The 18,506-nt window shown below is 43.2% G+C and overlaps 1 protein-coding gene across 3 annotated transcripts in view; it reads left to right on the top strand.

The window, feature by feature from the left end:
• The window catches only part of LOC129749077 (uncharacterized), a 122,574-nt gene that overhangs the window by 100,879 nt on the left and 3,189 nt on the right, over window positions 1-18,506 (top strand). For 2 of the 3 annotated variants that reach the window (XM_055743924.1, XM_055743925.1), the window contains exons 8-14: window positions 430-538; window positions 1,138-3,777; window positions 11,619-11,711; window positions 12,216-12,367; window positions 12,437-12,614; window positions 12,677-12,943; window positions 13,003-13,198. In XM_055743924.1, the coding sequence (XP_055599899.1) occupies window positions 430-538; window positions 1,138-3,777; window positions 11,619-11,711; window positions 12,216-12,367; window positions 12,437-12,614; window positions 12,677-12,943; window positions 13,003-13,198 (3,635 nt within the window). The remainder of the gene's footprint in view (window positions 1-429; window positions 539-1,137; window positions 3,778-11,618; window positions 11,712-12,215; window positions 12,368-12,436; window positions 12,615-12,676; window positions 12,944-13,002; window positions 13,199-18,506) is intronic. The other variant, XM_055743926.1, reaches the window with a different exon arrangement.

The following is an 18,506-nucleotide window of genomic DNA, read 5'->3' on the forward strand; positions in this document are numbered from 1 at the left end:
TTTCTCTAATGATAAGTGAAAGTTTGGATTTAATCTGATAATTTCCTGTTTAACAAGATTCATTCAACTTAAAATGAATTTGGATTTAAAGGTTTGAATTTTGTAACATTTGAGATCAGCTACAAGTTTAGCAGGACATTAATACAGTTAAGAAAGCTTTCATTCGGTTTTTAGGGGTTAAAAAAGTAATACGCTCTGTATAAACGATCTGATGTTAGAAAACCACAATTTTCCTAACATAAAACTACATGGACACTACTGTGGACAACGACACATTATTAACCACAACAAATTTAACATTAAACCTTTCACGTTAAATCACATTAAACATCCATGTTCGTCATCCAAAAAAAAAATCCTTATTTTCGATTACCTTACCTGTTCCCATTCACGATAAAAATAAATTTGACGCTCCACTTACCTTTCTAGGTTGGTTACCGATCCGGTTTGCGCGCTAGTCAAAGTATATCCGATCTGAGCCACTCGGCCATGATGAGCGGCAGTCCCGGTGGGCCCGGCCGATTGCAACGGTTAGGTGGTAAGTTTGTCGGTTTTCCGAAATTTTTTCTCTAGAAAAAGAAATTTTATTTTGTCCAACTTGTACCCTCAAGATACTATAAGTCTAGAAAGTCATACACCAACGACACCCCTTGTTGTGTACTTATTTTTGATGGTGGTGGATTTTATTCTTTTCTTTTCTTTTCTCAAAACTAAAACTTTACTTTTCTTCGACCGCTTGACTAACATTTGTCACGTGTATTTTGCTTTTGTTTTTATTTCATTCTAATGGTATTTGGTAACAAACGCTAAAACGCTAGTATTTAGGATCATATTGTTTCGTAAGGTTGTGGATTCAAAAAAAAATCAACAGCTAGGTTATTGGTATCAAACACGCTATTCACCTCTGTACAGTTTTATACTTTTGTTCTTGCTACTAGCGTGTCCTTTAAGTTGAAAAAAGTAGAACGACTTTATCCATGCAAACATGTCAGACGATTTACAAGTTTTTGTTTCAATTTAGTCCAAGACTGTAAAAAAGGAAGCGCTTAAACCGCTGTTCTTTTTCTATTTCATCACATGCTGCTTGTCCACTTTCAACTGGTCGTAACGGTAAATTTTGATTAAAACATTCTAAAGGTGATAATTCTTACTACTGTCGAAACAATGCTGCACAGCAAAATTCATCAGTAAATAGTTTTAATTACTTGAACTGTGCTGCGCCAAGGTCGCGGATAGTTCAGAATTGCGCCATGATCAATCAAATTCAACAAGAGCTTCCACCCTATCCTAAAAATCTCGGAATATACCCTGCCCAGCAACCTGATGAGGAAGAAAGTGACGAAGAGAATACTACGATTCGGCCGGATAAGTTGGAGCTTCCGGAATTGCCTCCGGTCCCAGCAGATAAGCTGCGGAAGCATCCGGGGATATTAAAAAACTACAAATCGTGTCCCGTATCTCCGGTTCACGAAGAACAGGAGTGGAGTATGTTATCGACTCATCAGGATGGTGGAGAAGTTCCGGGTGCCACCGGAGAAGGATCTCGACAAAGATCGCATCGACAGGGTCGGCATTCGATGTACTACGAAGACGCTAAAACTATTCTGGATATGATTCATTCCGATACGGAAAAGATGATCCAGGAAATTACTAGCAAGTACGGTGATTTGGACGATTTGGAGCCCAAAAAGTCCACAAGCGAAGGCCCCCAACAGCCAGCAATTTCCTCGGATGAACAATTTAAGCACTTGGACATGAGCCGAGACAATGTAGAAGGTTTGAAAAGTACCGCTAGAAAGGAACGACATGAGTTTGGTTTTTTGGAGGAAGATCCCAACTTCAGCTCCGATTCCCTAGAAGACTGCAGCTTAGACTTAGACATTGGTAAGACTGAACAGAGTAAAAGTAAACGTAACACCTGTGCCAAACATCAGAAGCGCCAAGATTCACTGCCAAAGCGTTCCGTTTCGGATTACTTCATGTACGACAACTTTCAGCCGGCTGTTCCTTATCGAAATGTTTCCCTGTCGGATATCCTGGATGACGATAAGTGTCGGCAGAGTGTTGAAAATAGATTTCTGGAAACGCAACGCCACTCAAGTGCCAGCTTTTTCCTAGGCCAACACTATCCAGAAAACCGGAAAAGTCAGGAGAGTTTGCTTTCCGATGAATACGGTAGTGGAGGTGTCAGTTTCTGCAACAGCATGGAGAGTATACTGTCGGATGATTCCGAGTGCAAAAGTGCCCCGTTGGAGGTTCTGTTCGGTAGAATCAAACGTGATCGTAACTACAGTGCCAATTATGAATACAAAATTGAAGCCAATTGCAACTCAAAATCGTACGGATCAAGTCCTAACGCCAGTAGTGGCTTCGATTACTACATGCAGGGTAATTATTTCAACAGGGATGCCCCGGAAACCTACACTTTAGACAACTTGGAAGCTAACCGACGAATCGCCGAATCGCGATCTCCGAAACACAAACGCCAAGCAGTACCAGGAATGCCAACCTCAATCAGTTATCCTAGATTCCTGTCCAGTTCAGCAATAACAGCCGCGGAGCTAGCGGAAGAAGATGAAGACTTCATTCCTTCTTTGACGTCTAAAGCCGCACAATACGGAGGCGCTACGGTCAAAAGTCTCAGCAAAGACTTTGCCAATCAACGCAAGCAGATGAACTCCAATCCTATGTACAACTGTGAAGGCAATGAGCTCTTCGTCAGGAAAACTGTAAACGCAACTAACCAAATCACTCGTTCGGATATTTTTGGACACGAATCTTCCTCCGTCTACGTGATGAAAAAATCCTGTAGCTTCGAGATCGAAATGGGCGGTCGGCGAATCGCAAGGAACGCCAAAAAGTTCGAACAAAATCTGCAACGTTTCGAACAGGAACGGCAACAGTTTGGTACGGATCGGTATCGACTCGGAGCAACCCTGGAAATGGATTACGTTCCCCACAAACCACCGGTAGCACATCGAAGGTCTTCCAGCATGAAGGGTCGCGGCAGGGTACGCTCCAAGGAAAAATTCAACACAATCATCGGTCAAATGTCTTCCTCCGTATTCGAAGATAATCGATTGCGGGACTTTGTAAACAAAGATTACATGCCAAAAGATCTGAACATCGCACCGGGTTGTTCCAAGATTCGGAACCTGGATACCGGTGAAGAGAAATCCTTCGAAATCTACGTTGCCGAAAAAGGCGTTTGTGAGGACGACAACATGGATAGCCTAGAGCTTCTGTCGAAGCCGGATATGCGAAAAGAGAATTCTGTAGACTCCCTGGACGATCTAGGGCACCAGCATCAAACAGAAATACCCGTTAAAGGTCGAACCGATTTGGAAAAACTAGTCGATTTTAGCCTGATAGCTTCCTCCGAAGAGTACAGCAAATTTTTGGACATCGAGAAGAAAATCGATATCATCAACAAACTAGTAGAAATGGAGGAACGTAAACTTGAACAAGAACGCACAGCCAAAGAGAACCGAATGAAACCTTTCGAGTGTGATACTCGCCAGAAAGGCTACGTCAAAAGCCTTACCGAAAATTTCGACAAACTCGCTCGGCAAGCCCAGGAAGAGCTTGACTACGAAAAGAACTGGCACATGACGACCGGAGCGAAGATGAAGAGGAACTTCAGTCTTCCCGACGTTCTAGAAGGAGCGAAGTTCCAATCGTTGGAATTCGGGGACATTGATGATTTCTTCAAACAGAAGGACGAGGAAGAACTGTCGGAGAAGGATGAACACTCGCTGAGCTATGCCGAGGGTGAAGGTTCGAGAGTGATGTAATTTTAACCCTGTTGTATAGTGATTTTTTTGTTTTTTTTTTCTTACATTATTGATGTTTGCGTTTCTGCTCGTTTATCGTTCGGATTTTCATTGAAATTATCCGATCGTTGTTTCGTTTAAAATGAGTTATGTGCGAGAATCGATCGTTCTAGCCGATGAAATGTGTTGCATGGAAGTCTCTTGGTTAGGTTGGCTTTTTATTCATTTCGATATTTGCTAAATTTTTTGGTAGATCATTGCGCAAATGCTATCGATGGGCTTTTATATATAATTTATTTGTTAAGGTAGAACCTGAAATGTTGAAAATATAATTTGGAAGATTTGGATGAAATTAAGTAAAAAGAAGCACAGCTAATGAACTAAGCTACCTCTTGCATATTCTCATTCCAGACGTTCGACTCAAGCCTGACTTCTCCTATAATGACTAAAGGTCACAGGCCTCTGCTCGTAATAAGTTTAGGATTCCATCTCCTTCCATTATCCTGGAGTCGCCCATATTACTGCTCACGACCAGGGCTTCGCGCTACGTTTCAAATGATTTCTGACGAAAACGTAACCCTGCAACGGTTCAAATGACTCACACATCGTAAACGACTTCTCTACTCCTGGTATCGTAGTTTTTACCTGCGATGGCCACTGCAGAAAAAGTAAAGTCTCATCCCCATAACTTTAGTTGTAAAGCACGATATTACTCGTATACTACACGGAAGTGGAGATATCCTATCGAAGCGCGTAACTTACCTACGGCATCAAATACGCCGCAGATGATGCTTAAGCTTTAGCTTTAGCTCAACCGTGTTATTGGAAGCTTTTTACTGAGATGCTCACCGGCGATAGTTATTCTTCACCGTTCGCAGTTAGCGGCAGTCCTCTATCAGGGCCATCATAATACCGGCGAACACATAGCTGCAAAGTGCTTGGGCCTCGCACTTCCTGTGCAGAACATGCCGAGTCTTTGCGGGTCCAAAGCCAGCCAATATGCTGGCAAGTGCCCGTTTGAACTTTGTACAGAAGTCAACAGACAGAACCTTGTAAATCCCGTATTTAAGTAACCAATCCATGTTGGAGGCCATGAGTCCGAAGCTGAAGTGGTACTTCATGAAGCATCGGCGATCAGTCATAAATTGCGTCATGAAGAAGTCGACTTCGCCGGGTTTTCTTTTTCTTCCAATCCAGATCCCTAAGTTTGGCATCAGACGATTTGTCCGCCTTACTTATTAGGAGCTGTTCCACAGCTGCTAGTTGGCCACTACTATGCGATAAGCTTAAGAAGAGACGTTCCGATATACGCTGTCAATCTGTACATCCTTTAGTCTCCTAATACTCTCCGTCTGCAGCATCGTATCGCTTAGGCGTTCGCCATAATCCGCGTAAATGCGGCTACAGCTTTCCACCAGGGATCTTCACCCTGTGAGCGTTGATTTGTGTCCAAATTAGGATTGGTCGATCTTGGATCGATCCTTGGTAGATCGATCTTTTCAACTCCGATTTTCAATTTTTTGTATCGATTCTTCGGCCAGGAAAAAATCGATTAAATCGGTTTATTTTCGATTCGATCTTTCGATCTTTTTTTTTCTTATTTAGGGAAAATAAGAGCATAATGGCAACCTTAAGGAGGACGCTCATTAAACCATAGAAAACAGCTATAACATGTGAATTACATCATTTTTGTTCAAACACTAAAAAAGTCAATTTCCTTACTGGATGAAACTTGAAAATAGTAGATATAAACGTTTAAATTTGCATTTTGATTTTTTGGGCCGAAATCTGAAAATCAGTCTCTGTAGGGGCAGTACATATAAGCACAATCAATCGGGGCACGATGTGCGTTTTCTGCCGTAGAATATAGCAGCGAATTTAATACGATGAATTCAACTAAATTATAGACCTGCAGTTTGACTAGTTTACATCTGAGGGTTTACCTATTGGTAAGGTGTCGGAGATAATCAGAAAACTCGAGTTCGATTCCTGGTCGAGCCGAATTTTTTTTTCATTGAGTATTCATGATCAGTTTAAAAAAAAAGAAATTTTTAATTCATTTCATTACAATTTAGAAATTTATTTCCAAATCTATTGAATTAGGTGCAGCATGGTGTTTGTGATTGATTAAAATTAAAAAAATTGCTAGATTTTGCTAATCTTAAGAAATAAAAGCGATTTTCCAAAAATTTTTTTTTTTTCAAAAATTTAAATAAATGTGATTCTTGTTTTTTTCCGCATATTTTGTTCTATACCTCACATTAACATTAAAAAATCTCAATAAAAATTCCTTGAAATAATTTCTATTAAACTCTTAAATATTTATTGCCATTACATTACTCAGAAATATCAAAGCGCCTTACATAAAAGCGCTTGAAATTTTTCCTTTCCATATGTAGAAAGATTATACGAATTTTGCGCCATTTTTGCATATTTTTAATAAAAAGCAGTTCCCTCTTGTTACAAATGGAAAAGATCGATTAATCGGAGATCGATCTTCAAGCTCCGATTTTTTAGATGGATCGATCCCAGAACCGTTCATCTGAATCGATCTTGGAGATCGATCTTTTCCCGAAGATCGAACAATCCTAGTCCAAATGGCGCTATTGAAGGTGTTCTTCACGTCCAGGGTAAAAACCGCGCAGAAGCATCTCTCCTATTGGTCAGCCTCGCTCCGTTCGCTATCTCAATGACAGCGCGAATGCTTCTGACCTTGGTTGGTCAACAGCGTTGCCAGGTCTACGGATTTCCACGGATCTACGGATCGATGCTTGAAATGTACGGATTTTTAGCATTTCAAACGGATTTTCTACGGATGATCGAAAAAATATAGGGATTCTGCGGATAAACGATAAAGTTCTACCTGACGTCCAAAAAAAAGGTCATAGAGTTTCATTTTGCCGAAATCAGTATATTTTTCGATTTTCGTGAAACCTACGAATTAAAGCAGTTTGCAATCTGGCAACGCTGTTAATCAGCTCCATTCAAATCCAACAGCGTGTTGTAAAAATCACACTGATATCAGTGATATCTTCTACGATTTGTAGAGCACATTATTTACTTCCTTCCGATAGGCTCTACACTCGTATCCGAGTGCAGCCGAAGCCAAGTGCCGGGCGAAACCGCGGCGCCTCAATAACAGAACTACTGTAAGAGAAGGAGAAATCCAGAAAGAAAGAAAACACATCACTGAAGTTCCAATTTTTTTCTTCTCTTCCTATCGCAGTAGGCAAACAAACAGCGCAAAACGAAATTTCTTTTTTCTTCTTTCTCTTGTTGGGAAAGAACCAAACCAACTGAGTTGCTTCAGAACTTCGATTTGGTCGTCTCAAGTCTCAACAGAGCTGGGCCTGTGTTTCAGAACGAAAAGTTACAGAGTTGCATTTTCAAACCGCTTGGGGAGAAATGGACAACCGTGTCACTGCACTGACTGTGCTTTGACCTTCCGGGGAACAGTTCAGTTTGTTTGTTGAAGAGTCCGCATCACCCTTGATTTACCTGCATCTGGATCCTTCTCTGATTCATCGTCTCTTACACCTTGCCGCTATGCCGACAGGTCTCATGGGGGCTGATCCCCCCTTTTGTGGGGAATGATTTTTAATAGAATTATTAATGGAATTTTGGTGAAGTATACATTCTAATAGGAAGAATATTAAATAAAAGTAATGGAAATTATAGACGGAAAGATTAGATAAGGAAGCATGATTGTGTTGAAAATGAGCCAAGAGCGTTCCACTTCACGTTACATCAACTTCTTGCCGTACAAGACCATTTGTCACGCTCCGTATAATTGTCTAGAAAAAGCAAAGTCGATAGGTCGATCATGATACATGGATGGATCAAAGCACGTTTTTTCGTACCCCGATCGGATAAAAGGCAATGCAACGCTGGCCCAAGTGAAGTTTTCTATTTCGAGCACTGGAAAATGCAATGAAAGATTTAACGCAGGTTTCAGTGGTGAAAAAGAGTTATCTTTATTCAGTTTTCGTCAGTCTAGTCCTTCAACTACAGTCTATCACATTAGCGATATATATTTATCATTCTCAGACTAAATCGATACCTTCACTTTTGATGTTTTCATTATCGTGCTGAGTTACCAAGAACCTAGTCTGAGTTATTTGACTTCACAGTGTGATGATGTAAACATTTGTACTGTCATCATTGTTCCAGCAATCATCAATTGCAGAGGAACCAAAACAAACAATGTTTTGGTTCTGCTCGTAGCAGCAGGAATCGTCTGCTGCTGTTCCGGATGCCGTAGGAACCGATAGGAAACCGTAAGTTTCAACACCACCTCTCATTTGGTAAATTGAGAATACTGAACAGCTTAGCGTGCCTCGCCCTTGGTAACGCCTTTGAGAACGCATCAGCTGGCTGATCCCCGTAGAGATGTGTCTCAGCTGACCGCTTCTTACGATCTTCCTGATGAATGCATACTTCACGTCCAGATGCTTCATCCGCTGATAGGTCCGCGCTTCTTCCAGGTATTGGATGCAAGGGAAGTTGTCCTCCATTAACGTGAAAGAAGTGCTAACCACAACCAATTCATCAACGAAGTTTTTCAACCACAAACCTTCCTTGACTGCATGGTGAAGGGCTCCTATCTCAGCTTCGGTCGACGACAGACTGACCGTCTGCTGACGTTTCGTTGACCTCGAAATAAGATTTCCGAAGATAATGAAAGCGTAGCTTGATACAGATCTTCGATTATCGGATCGTGCTTCCAAGTTCACGTTTCTGCGGAATACCAACGCCGTATCGTTTATACCTCGAAAGTATCGCAAAATACGCTTCAGGCCTTGCCAGAGCTTATCCGCCGTGCTGGCCTGGTACTTGCTCAGTGCTCTAACCGCAGCACAGATATCTGGTCTCGAAAATGTCGCCAGATATTGTAGACAACCAAAAAATTCTTTGAATGGCTGTTCAGTGATAACCTCACCATCGTTGAGCTTCGTCGAGCGAACGTTCGTATCGAGCGGTGTTCCAATAGTTTTACAATCGGCCATACCAAATCGCTGCAGAACATTTTCGACATATCCTGCTTGCGAAATCTCGATGATATTCTTGGTAATTGATCATTACCAAGCCTTCCAAGCTCGGTCTTGATCCAGATAACCTCTAAAACGGTTTTCACGACAATCAGGATATCATCCACATACAGGATAAGGGTGAGTGCACTCTTGCAGGACCGGTAAACGCAGCAGTCACTCTTCAACGGATAGAAACTAAGCTTTCTTATCAAGTCGTCGAATCGCTGGTTCCAAGCACGACCCGCTTGCTTCAAGCCGTAGAGGCTTTTCCTTCAATCGAACAACCTTCGAGATGTGCGGAATGACTCTTTGTGATAGATTTACTCGCCTTCCAATCGGTCGTTAAGCTGAGACTACCGGCGTAGAAGACATTCATGATGTACATACTTAATAACCATGTCAATAGATAAGGGGGTGCTGCATTCGAAGGCCATCAACCTCCTTTTGGGAGAGCCGGCCTTCACACGAATCAACATCTTATCCAAACAGATTTTGAACTATTCGCTCATAGTTGTCATCATTTCGGTGTAGCTTGTGATCTTCTCCATCATTTCATATCTTCTCATCGAAGAGCTCAGCCTTCCGAGTCACTCGTGGTTGCTGAGATGCGCTTCAATTCGAGGATTATCTCAACGCAATGTGTTCAGTTAATCATTCTTACATTGTCGTCTAGAGCATACGTCTCCTTCAATGCTTTGACCACTTTTTCACCACGATCGGCTCCCCTCTGCCCTTCACTTGGCTAGACCTAATTTCAGAGTTTAGCCATTGCTGAGTTTATGATCATCCGTTTCCTGCCAGATCACCGGCCGTTTTTTTGAAGCATTTTAGAGTCACAAACTCACTTCCCGTGGTTTGAACGATGGCACCGATCATCATCGGGTGATTTGGTAAATCGGTCGTCGGGCTTACCCAGGGGACTCATAAGCACCTTATTCGGGCTGAGGAACACCGTCACCACATGGGGAAGTTTGTCCTTCACTTTGCAGGCTACCTCAGTGAACGCCGTTAACCTTTACTGCTCCCTATGTGGGTTCCATCTTAAAACGCGGATTCCCATAGATATGGCCCTCGGGATATCCCTTTAGGAGGGCTTCGCCTGGACCATTACGAGGCCTAGACTTAGAAGTAGATCTGACTGCCGCATCCACTAGATGGTCGGTCCTGCGACATTCGACAAAACTCCCTCCGGAGACTTTCCCAAGTTTAACGGGACGAAAGACAGCAACCCTCTTTCAACTTTTAGTTTCTGGTAGATTTTACTCCCTTCACTAAGACAGCATAGAGGGCAAAATTCGCTATATCCAAAATGTCCAAATCTTCCGGAGTAGGCTGCGGAAATGTTGGAACGCTAACGATATGTGGAATATGGTGAAATGCAAGCAGAAAACATAGAGTACCGTAGGGCAGACTTGTAAACCATCGACATTTTCTCTGACAGTCGCACAGCCTGCTTTTATCAGTTTCATTGTTCGTGCCATCAAACGAATGCGACCGAAAACTTGCCGAACAGTCGACTACCATCAAACGAAACGACATTCATTCTTCTTTGTGTGATTGTCGAACGAAATTTCGTGTCTTGGTACACGAGAGGGATAATTTGATGGTCAAACGACCATAATTCCTGACAGTTTACGACATCGCCTATCTCTTTCACGCAGAAGACATACAGACTCAATTAGCAAATGCAATCTTTTCTATTCACTCCCTCCTGTTGAAAAAAAATTCGCCACTCTGCAGCGCCGGGTGATGTTTGGATGTGTTGGTCGAACAATGTGGAATGATTATCTCGATCATCTACGCAAGAGGGATGAAAGTCGAACGACTAACCACCACAAAGATCAAAATTTCATTTGACTTTTTTTTTTGCTCTCCGATCAAACGATTGCGCTCTCCACGATTGTCACGAATGATGTGTGGTGATAGTCTCCGGAAAAATTCAAACGATGGTGACCACTTACAAGCCTGCCGTAGGGATGCAATTCGGGTCCCCTAATTTTTCTGTTTCATTCGAATACCCTATTGCTATTTCTTTCGTGTACCAGATTTTATAGAACCTACAATAAAACGGACAAAATTCTCAAGTGTGAATAAAATATTCATCATGAATTAGAACGATTACATGTTTGAAAAATGAAATAATCAAGAATGATATTCAGAACATAGGTAATTTAATTCTGATATGCTGAATTCTCTTCAAATAATTCATAACTAAACTGCATCTCCTTGTTAATGTTAGACTATGCTTCTTGATCTTATGCTTGTTGCAATAATCCCTTTATCCGAGCTAACTTTTCTGCCTAAAATCCTGTAACCATTTTTGTATCTCCGCTCCTAAACTTTCGAAATCCCATTCGTTAATCCCTACTAGAGTGTCATTCGAAAGCCATTTTTTGCGACGATTTTTCTAGATTGAAAAGTTGTTACCTAGAGAACCGTAAACCAGCAGCATATAGTTATCGATAATATTCATTGTAATATTAAAAATGTAATAATACTTTGCACCACATAACGTGTAGCGTTCACTGTAATTAGAAATCTTGTAACTACCATAAAAATGCACCCTATAGTTTTATGCATTACATAGACATTGTACTCTCTATACTCTCACTCTCGTTTCAACTATGTTAAACTTTCAAACAAACTTCAACGTAATAAACAGGTCTCAGAATACAAAACTAATGCAAAAATTTCGTTCTTCCGGTCGTCGACCTTTTCCCCCGAAAACACACTTCCTTCTCCTTGAAACCGAAAACAAACAAAAAAAATCCCCAAATTTTTTATCTCTTTCTCCGGTATCCGGCAACTTCCGTAGGCGGTAATCCCAGAAGCTTACTCTCTGCGCAAGATAGTGATGAGTCATCGATTAGACGTGCTTGCTCGCTTAGTGATTTGAGTATGGGAAAAGGTAAACCAAACAACAACAAAAAATTTTTTTTCGTCTATCTCTCTTAACCAGTTTCCTTGGTATCAGTTTAGATTTATTTTTGAAAAAAAGGTCTTTTAAAGCTCTTGTGATAGATTATTTGAAATAGATATACCTACATAGATTCCGATAAGATTCCAAACTACCAATGACTTTTGTAGCTATCTCAAACTTAAAAATCTTGTTAAGTATGTAGTACTATTTTACAAGATTATCAGCAATGCGAAGGCTGACTAAACACAACCAGTTTTAGTTGTTAAAATACCAATACAAAAAATAAGCACACAGTTAACGTTTTCACTGACAAAAACAAATCTCTTCAGTGTTTGCTTCTATATATTTTGATCACAAGCCAGCTTGTTTTTTTCTCTTGCTTTGAGCAAAGGTAGTTTCGATGTTTTGTAATCTTTGCACGAGTCTCTGCAAATGCTTGATCTCATTATTGGTTCTCCTAATAACCCTTTACAAAATTTTCAAATTCGCCAGCAACAAACTACAAACCGATACCCAGCGGACGAAGTCCGGCACAGCCTCGAAATGTCCCGAAGCGAAGCACTTCCTCGGTTGGCAAAGGCGGAGCTTCACTGTCCTCCGGAATGGGAGTCCGAAGCGTGTCCGTTGGCACCTTGAATCAGGCGGTGAGTATTCTCTTCAACTATAGGTATTTATGCTGAGAAAATTTTAATGAAATTCCTTCCTCCTTGCAGAGCGACTCCGAGACGGAACCTCTATCGGCAAACCGTGGCGGAGTGTTGAAACCGACAATCAGTTCCCAGAACAAGATCAACGGAACCACCGGTACCAATGGCGGCAAATACATCAACCCACGCAGTGCGGCCGGAATCATCAACCGGCGGAAGGGTCTCCAGAGTGCCTATAGTAGTGGTATTGATCCTCCCTCAAATAACCCGTAAGAATTCTTTCCTTACAACATACCATCATTCCAGTGAACATCTCATCGACCGGTCAGGATGAGTCCAGCTCGGAAGAATCTCCCACCAGTACCAGTGTGAATGTGGCACCGACCAAACCGGCCGTGCCACCAAGACCCCGCAGCATCGCCCTGGATCACCACAAGCGGATAGCCGGGGTCAATGCTAGCTTGAATGCCAAGAAAACCCCGGTCGGAGCTGCAGGAGGTGTAGCCGGTTCCAGTAGTCATTTGGACATGGAAGGCCTGCTACTGAAGGATGGCGATTTGGATAATGCGGATTGTGAGTCCAAATTTTGTAAAACAGAAATTCAGTTCTCTAATATTCATCCTTCATTTTAGTAACAAACCAGCTGTGTTCGAACATCATCAACCAGCTGGTACAGACGACGAGCTCGGTCATTCAGCTGCACCAGCGGCTGAAGTCGAACGACGAATCGAGTGGTGGAAGCGGACGAAATGCCAATTCGCTCATGATCAAGGAGCTGGAGAATGCGGTCATCATGACGCAGAATATGCTCACGAAGGTTACGAACAGGTAGGTTTTTGCTCTAAAAGAAGGTTAGATATTTGACGAATTTGATGATTACATGATTATTTTACCTTCTGAATTACACTTGGTAACTCTTAATTTTAAATAATTCGAAAATTTCGTAACATTAAATGTCCAAAGAGAAATCATCGAAGACATCCGTTTGGCTGTCGTAACCAATCCCTCTTCCTTTCATGTATTCACCGATGATCTTATTTCTACCTTCGAGACGAACTCTGATCGATAGTTGTTCTCCTCTTATTCTATGCGTTTTCGTACCTAGCGAAACTTCAATTCCTGAAAAAAAATATCCTGTATTTTCTCAGACATCAATAAATGGGAAAATTGCCTTAGACGGATAGAATTTTCGGGGAATAGAAAACCGTTTTACCACGAAACTCATCCCAAAGAAAGTCTAAGCATACAGCTTAACTCGTAACGAGTAAACTCGTATTCGAATGGAGTTGTTCCTACTATTGGCGTACCGATCGTATCCATTTCACAAATGCTGATCAAATTCTTATCATTGTAGTTTGTTTCGCGACTCATTTCTTTTCGACGGTGGTATCGTCGCAGATTACAAGCCAAGTCTTGGCTCGTATCAACACAGAAGGCGAAAGTGGACTGTCGGACAGACAGTTCGGTTTTCGGAAAGGGAGATCTGCGGTGGACGCCATCCGAATGGTGACAGAGTAAGCGAAGCGCGCATATAAAATAAGGCGGACAAGTGTTCGTCACTGCTCCATTGTGACCATCGACGTTAAGAATCCCTTCAACAATGCCAGCTGGAAAGCGATTGCCAAAGCGCTTCACAGGATGCATGTTCCCAATACCCTCTGCAGGATAATGGGAAGCTTCTTCGAAAATCGAGTCCTGACGTACGAAACCGAATCTGGGTTACGATCTACTGCCCTAACAGCGGGTGTTCCACAGGGTTCCATACTCGGACCGGTGCTTTGGAATGCCATGTATAATGAGGTGCTAACGTTGAAACTACCAGCGGTCGTGCAGATAGTCGGATTAGCTGACGATATCGTGCTCATGATCACTGGCGAAACAATCGAGGAGGTAGAAGACCTTGCAACGGTGTCCGTAGAAAGGGTTGGAGATCTGGATGGAGGAAGTTAAGCTTCAGATAGCTCACCATAAAACCAAAGTTCTGCTCGTGACCAATAAAAGAGTTGTCCGGCAAATGGAGGTTACTGTTGGAGGGCACACGACATCTTCGAAACAGCAGCTGAAATACTTTGGAGAAATGGTTGACAATCGCTCAAATTTTGGTGCACATGTCAAATACTGTTGTGAAATTGCATCGAAAGTCATAGATTATGCCGAACTGTCATGGTCCAAAGAATAGCAAGAAACTTCACCTTGCGAGCGTAGCACTGTCGAAACTACGAGCGCAACAGATCCAAATTACGGAGCACACATAGCCATGCGAGTTGTGAACGCTGAAAATATTGTGAGGGAAAATTTTTATGAACCAGCTGAACGCTGAAAATCTCTATAATGAAGATGTTAAAAAAAAAATTGTGAGTGAAATGTGTCGCGACGAACAGTCGTGGCGTGCTATAGTCTCTCGCAAATCATGCGCGACCTAATAAGAATCAGGAAAGATGATGAACGGAGAGAGCGAGATATTCAACCAAATTTGACAAGCTAATGGAAGGTCTTGGGCCTTGTATGACATAACAATTCAAAAGCCACGCGATCTTAGGGCGCGTTATAACCCTAATCTGGACTCATACGTGTGGTGGGACTTAAAAGTTCTCACGTACTCAGCTACGATATTTCATGCAGCAAAAGGAGATACCATTCGAGGTGGTCGTGACGGGATTCTAGCTTGGTAGAAAACACTAGACTGTTATGGTTTGAAGTCAAATTTCCATGTTGTAAAAAAAAGCCTAGTCTTGGAGTCATACTCCAACCACACCCGTAGAACCGAGGGGTCGATTGAGAGGCATTTTCCTAACTTCTAGCTACTGGAAAGATTATATCTGAGTGACCTTAAACCTTCGACCAAACATATGAGTCTAGATGAGGGTTTTACCACGCCCTAAGTTCGACGTCTCTAGCTATTTTTTGGACAGTTAGCATAATCCAGTCCCTTTAGTCGATGACTTTCGATGCACTCTCACAACAGTATTTGAGATGCGCACCAAAACTTAAGTGGTTGTCGACCATATATCCAAGGTATTTCGAAAATGTCGTGTGTCCTCTAACAGTAATCTCAACTTGGGCAGAACTTTTTTTCACAAGTATCTACTAGTTACTCCGCAGGGTTGCGATCCGTCAGCCTCATGAGGCGTGAAGCTGTGACTGAGAAGACTTTTGTTCCGTCAGACTCATTTGACTGTTTCTCAAATGAGTTCCTCTTCGTATGCCGGTCACTCATCCCCCAGTCGTGTGATGCTAAAAGAATTTCAAAGTCAAGCATTCACCAATTGCATTCAAACGGCCGAAGACGAACAAGAAACGCTTTTCTTTTTATTGTTGCTCCTGCCAGCAAACTCGTTTTCAGTTTGTGGGCAGCTTGTATAAGCCGCGGATCCAGGAAAGGTCGCTGAAAGCTGCGGGTGATCACCACCTGCGGTGCCAGCACACGTGGCATCGTCGGCTCGGGCACCGGGACCCAAATATTCTGCGCAGGATGACATCGGAGGATCTGGTAAGTGGCTTTAAGATTATTGATTGCGGAATCCGTGTTACATGTGAGAGTTGTCTGAAAGGGAAGATGGCGCGTTTACCATTCCCTGCCTTGGCCGAGCGGAAGACAACAAAGCCCCTGGAACTAATTAACACGGATCTTTGCGGACCCATGCAAACCGTAACGCCATCAAGTAACCGCTACATCATGACTTTGAATTAGATTGACGATTACAGTCGGTATGCGGTGGTCCACCTGCTCAGAAGCAAAGATGAAGCAGCTGGTAGAATTAAACAGTACGTACGGTTGGTCGAAAACATGTTTGGGAGAAAGCCACTTGCCATTCGCTCAGACGGGGGCGGCGAATATGTGAACCGGGAGCTGCGGGTGTTCTACGAATCGGAAGGAATCAAGACAGAGTACACAATGCCTTATTCGCCACAGAAAAATGGGATGGCCGAACGCAAAAACAGGTCATTGCAGGAGATGGCCCTCTCTATGCTTGCGGATGCGGATATGCCGAAGATGTTTTGGGGCGAGGCGGTGCTCACGGCGGCACATCTCCAGAATATTTTGCCATCACGGGTTGTGAGCAAGACTCCATTCGAACTGTGGACGGGTAAGAAGCCGGATGTTGCTTATGTTCGAGTATTCGGTTGCGATGCATACGTCAAGATACCCGATCAGAAGCGCACCAAGTATGACTACAAATATCCGAAAAGCTTACATTTGTAGGGTACACAGAGGATCGCAAAGGTTATCGTTTCGTCGATCGGTCCACGAACAAGTTAACAGTAAGTCGGGACGCCAGGTTTATTGAGCTGGGAGACGGTTCGGAGCAGTCGGCGAAGATAGATAAGCCCGGAGAAGAAGATGAATCGTTGGTGGAACTCCCGGTCCCGGTGCCCGCAAAAGAGGAGGTTCCTGATGAAGCGGATTGTGTTCGTGATGTTAGTGCTATTTCTTCGTCTGTATTCGAAGGTTGCTCCGATACAGTATCGGGGTCCGACGAAGAACAGATTCAGGAGGAGCAGGCACCGCAGCATCCAGTGAGAGCAACCCGCGGAGTTTTACCTGCTCGTTATGGTGACTTCGTCGTTGGTGTTGCTAGGGACTAAATTGAAGAACCTTCGGATTATCGAGAAGTTCTGCAGTGCCCTGAATGGAAAGCAGCGATGGATTTGGATCTAGAATCTCATGCATGGGATTTGGTTCAGCTACCGGAAGGCAAGAAGACTGTTGGGTCGCGCTGGGTGTTTAAGTTAAAACGGAACGAGGCCGGTGACATAGTTAAACACAAAGCCAGACTTGTAGCCCAGGGCTACAGCCAGCGCCACGGAGTGGACTACATGGACGTATTTGCGCCAGTTACGAGACTAGAAACATTTCGAGCATTTCTAGCCGTAGCGGGTAAACGTGGGATGCTGATCAAACACTTCGATGTGAAGACCGCCTATCTACACGGCACAGTCGAAGAGGAGATATTCATGCGGCAGCCTCCCGGATATGCCAACCCCGGGAAAGATAAGCTGGTCTGCAAACTCCGCAAGTCCATCTACGGATTAAAACAGTCAGCGCGCTGCTGGAACCAAGCGCTCCACAACCAAGCTGTTGGATTCAACTAATCGGATATGTGCCTATACATTCGAAGAAACGATAGAGGTGTCATCATGTTGTTGAAATACGTTGATGATATGTTGATTGGCTGCACAAAGGAAGAATTCGTCAACGAAGTGTTCGATTCGATGCGAAAAGAGTTTGAAGTGACAAATTTCGGTACGGTGAAGCATTTTCTGGGGCACGAAGTTCATCGATAGAACGGTTACTACAGTCTGAAATTGTCGGTCTATATCAAGACCATGATCAAGAAGTTCGGTTTTGAAGACTGCAAGCCATCGAATTCCCCAATGGATCCTGGATACGTAACCTCAGATTACTCAAGCCCGCTCTTTGCGGATACGTATCGCTACAGAAGTCTTATCGGTGCCCTATTGTACGTTGCAGTAAACGCTAGGCCAGATGTTGCGGCCAGTGTTTCTCTTTTGGGCCGGAAGGTTAGTGCACCGACTGAAATGGACTGAACACCCGCAAAGCGCATAGTTCGTTACTTGAAAGGCACGATGGAACTACGGTTGAGATTCGCGCCTGGTCAAGAATGGGGGCTCATCGGCTATTCGGACTCAGATTGGGCGGGAGACCATGCAAGTCGAAGATTCACTACTAGTTTCCTGTTCTTTAACGGAAGTGGTCCTATCGCCTGGGCAAGCCGCCGCCAATCCTGTGTGAGCTTGTCATCTATGGAAGTCGAGTATATGGCGCTAAGCGAAACGTGCCAGGAACTCCTGTGGCTTCGACGTTTGATGGCAGACCTCGGCGAAGATGTATCGAAAGCAACAACGATCTTCGAGGACAACCAAAGTTGCCTATCTTTTGTACGAGCGGAACGGACGAGCAAACGGTCGAAGCATATAGACACGAGGCAGCACTTCGTCAAGGATATGGTTGATCGAGGAGAAGTTGTCTTGGTCTATTGTCCATCGGAACAGATGCTACCCGACACCCTTACGAAGCCGTTGGGTGCTACGAAGTTCCTAATGCTGGTGGAGATGATCGGACTGACACGCTATGAGTTAAACGTTTACTCTTTTGTTATACCAGTCGCCTTTG

This window comes from Uranotaenia lowii, chromosome 2, assembly GCF_029784155.1.
Source record: "Uranotaenia lowii strain MFRU-FL chromosome 2, ASM2978415v1, whole genome shotgun sequence".
Classification (NCBI taxonomy): domain Eukaryota; kingdom Metazoa; phylum Arthropoda; class Insecta; order Diptera; family Culicidae; genus Uranotaenia; species Uranotaenia lowii.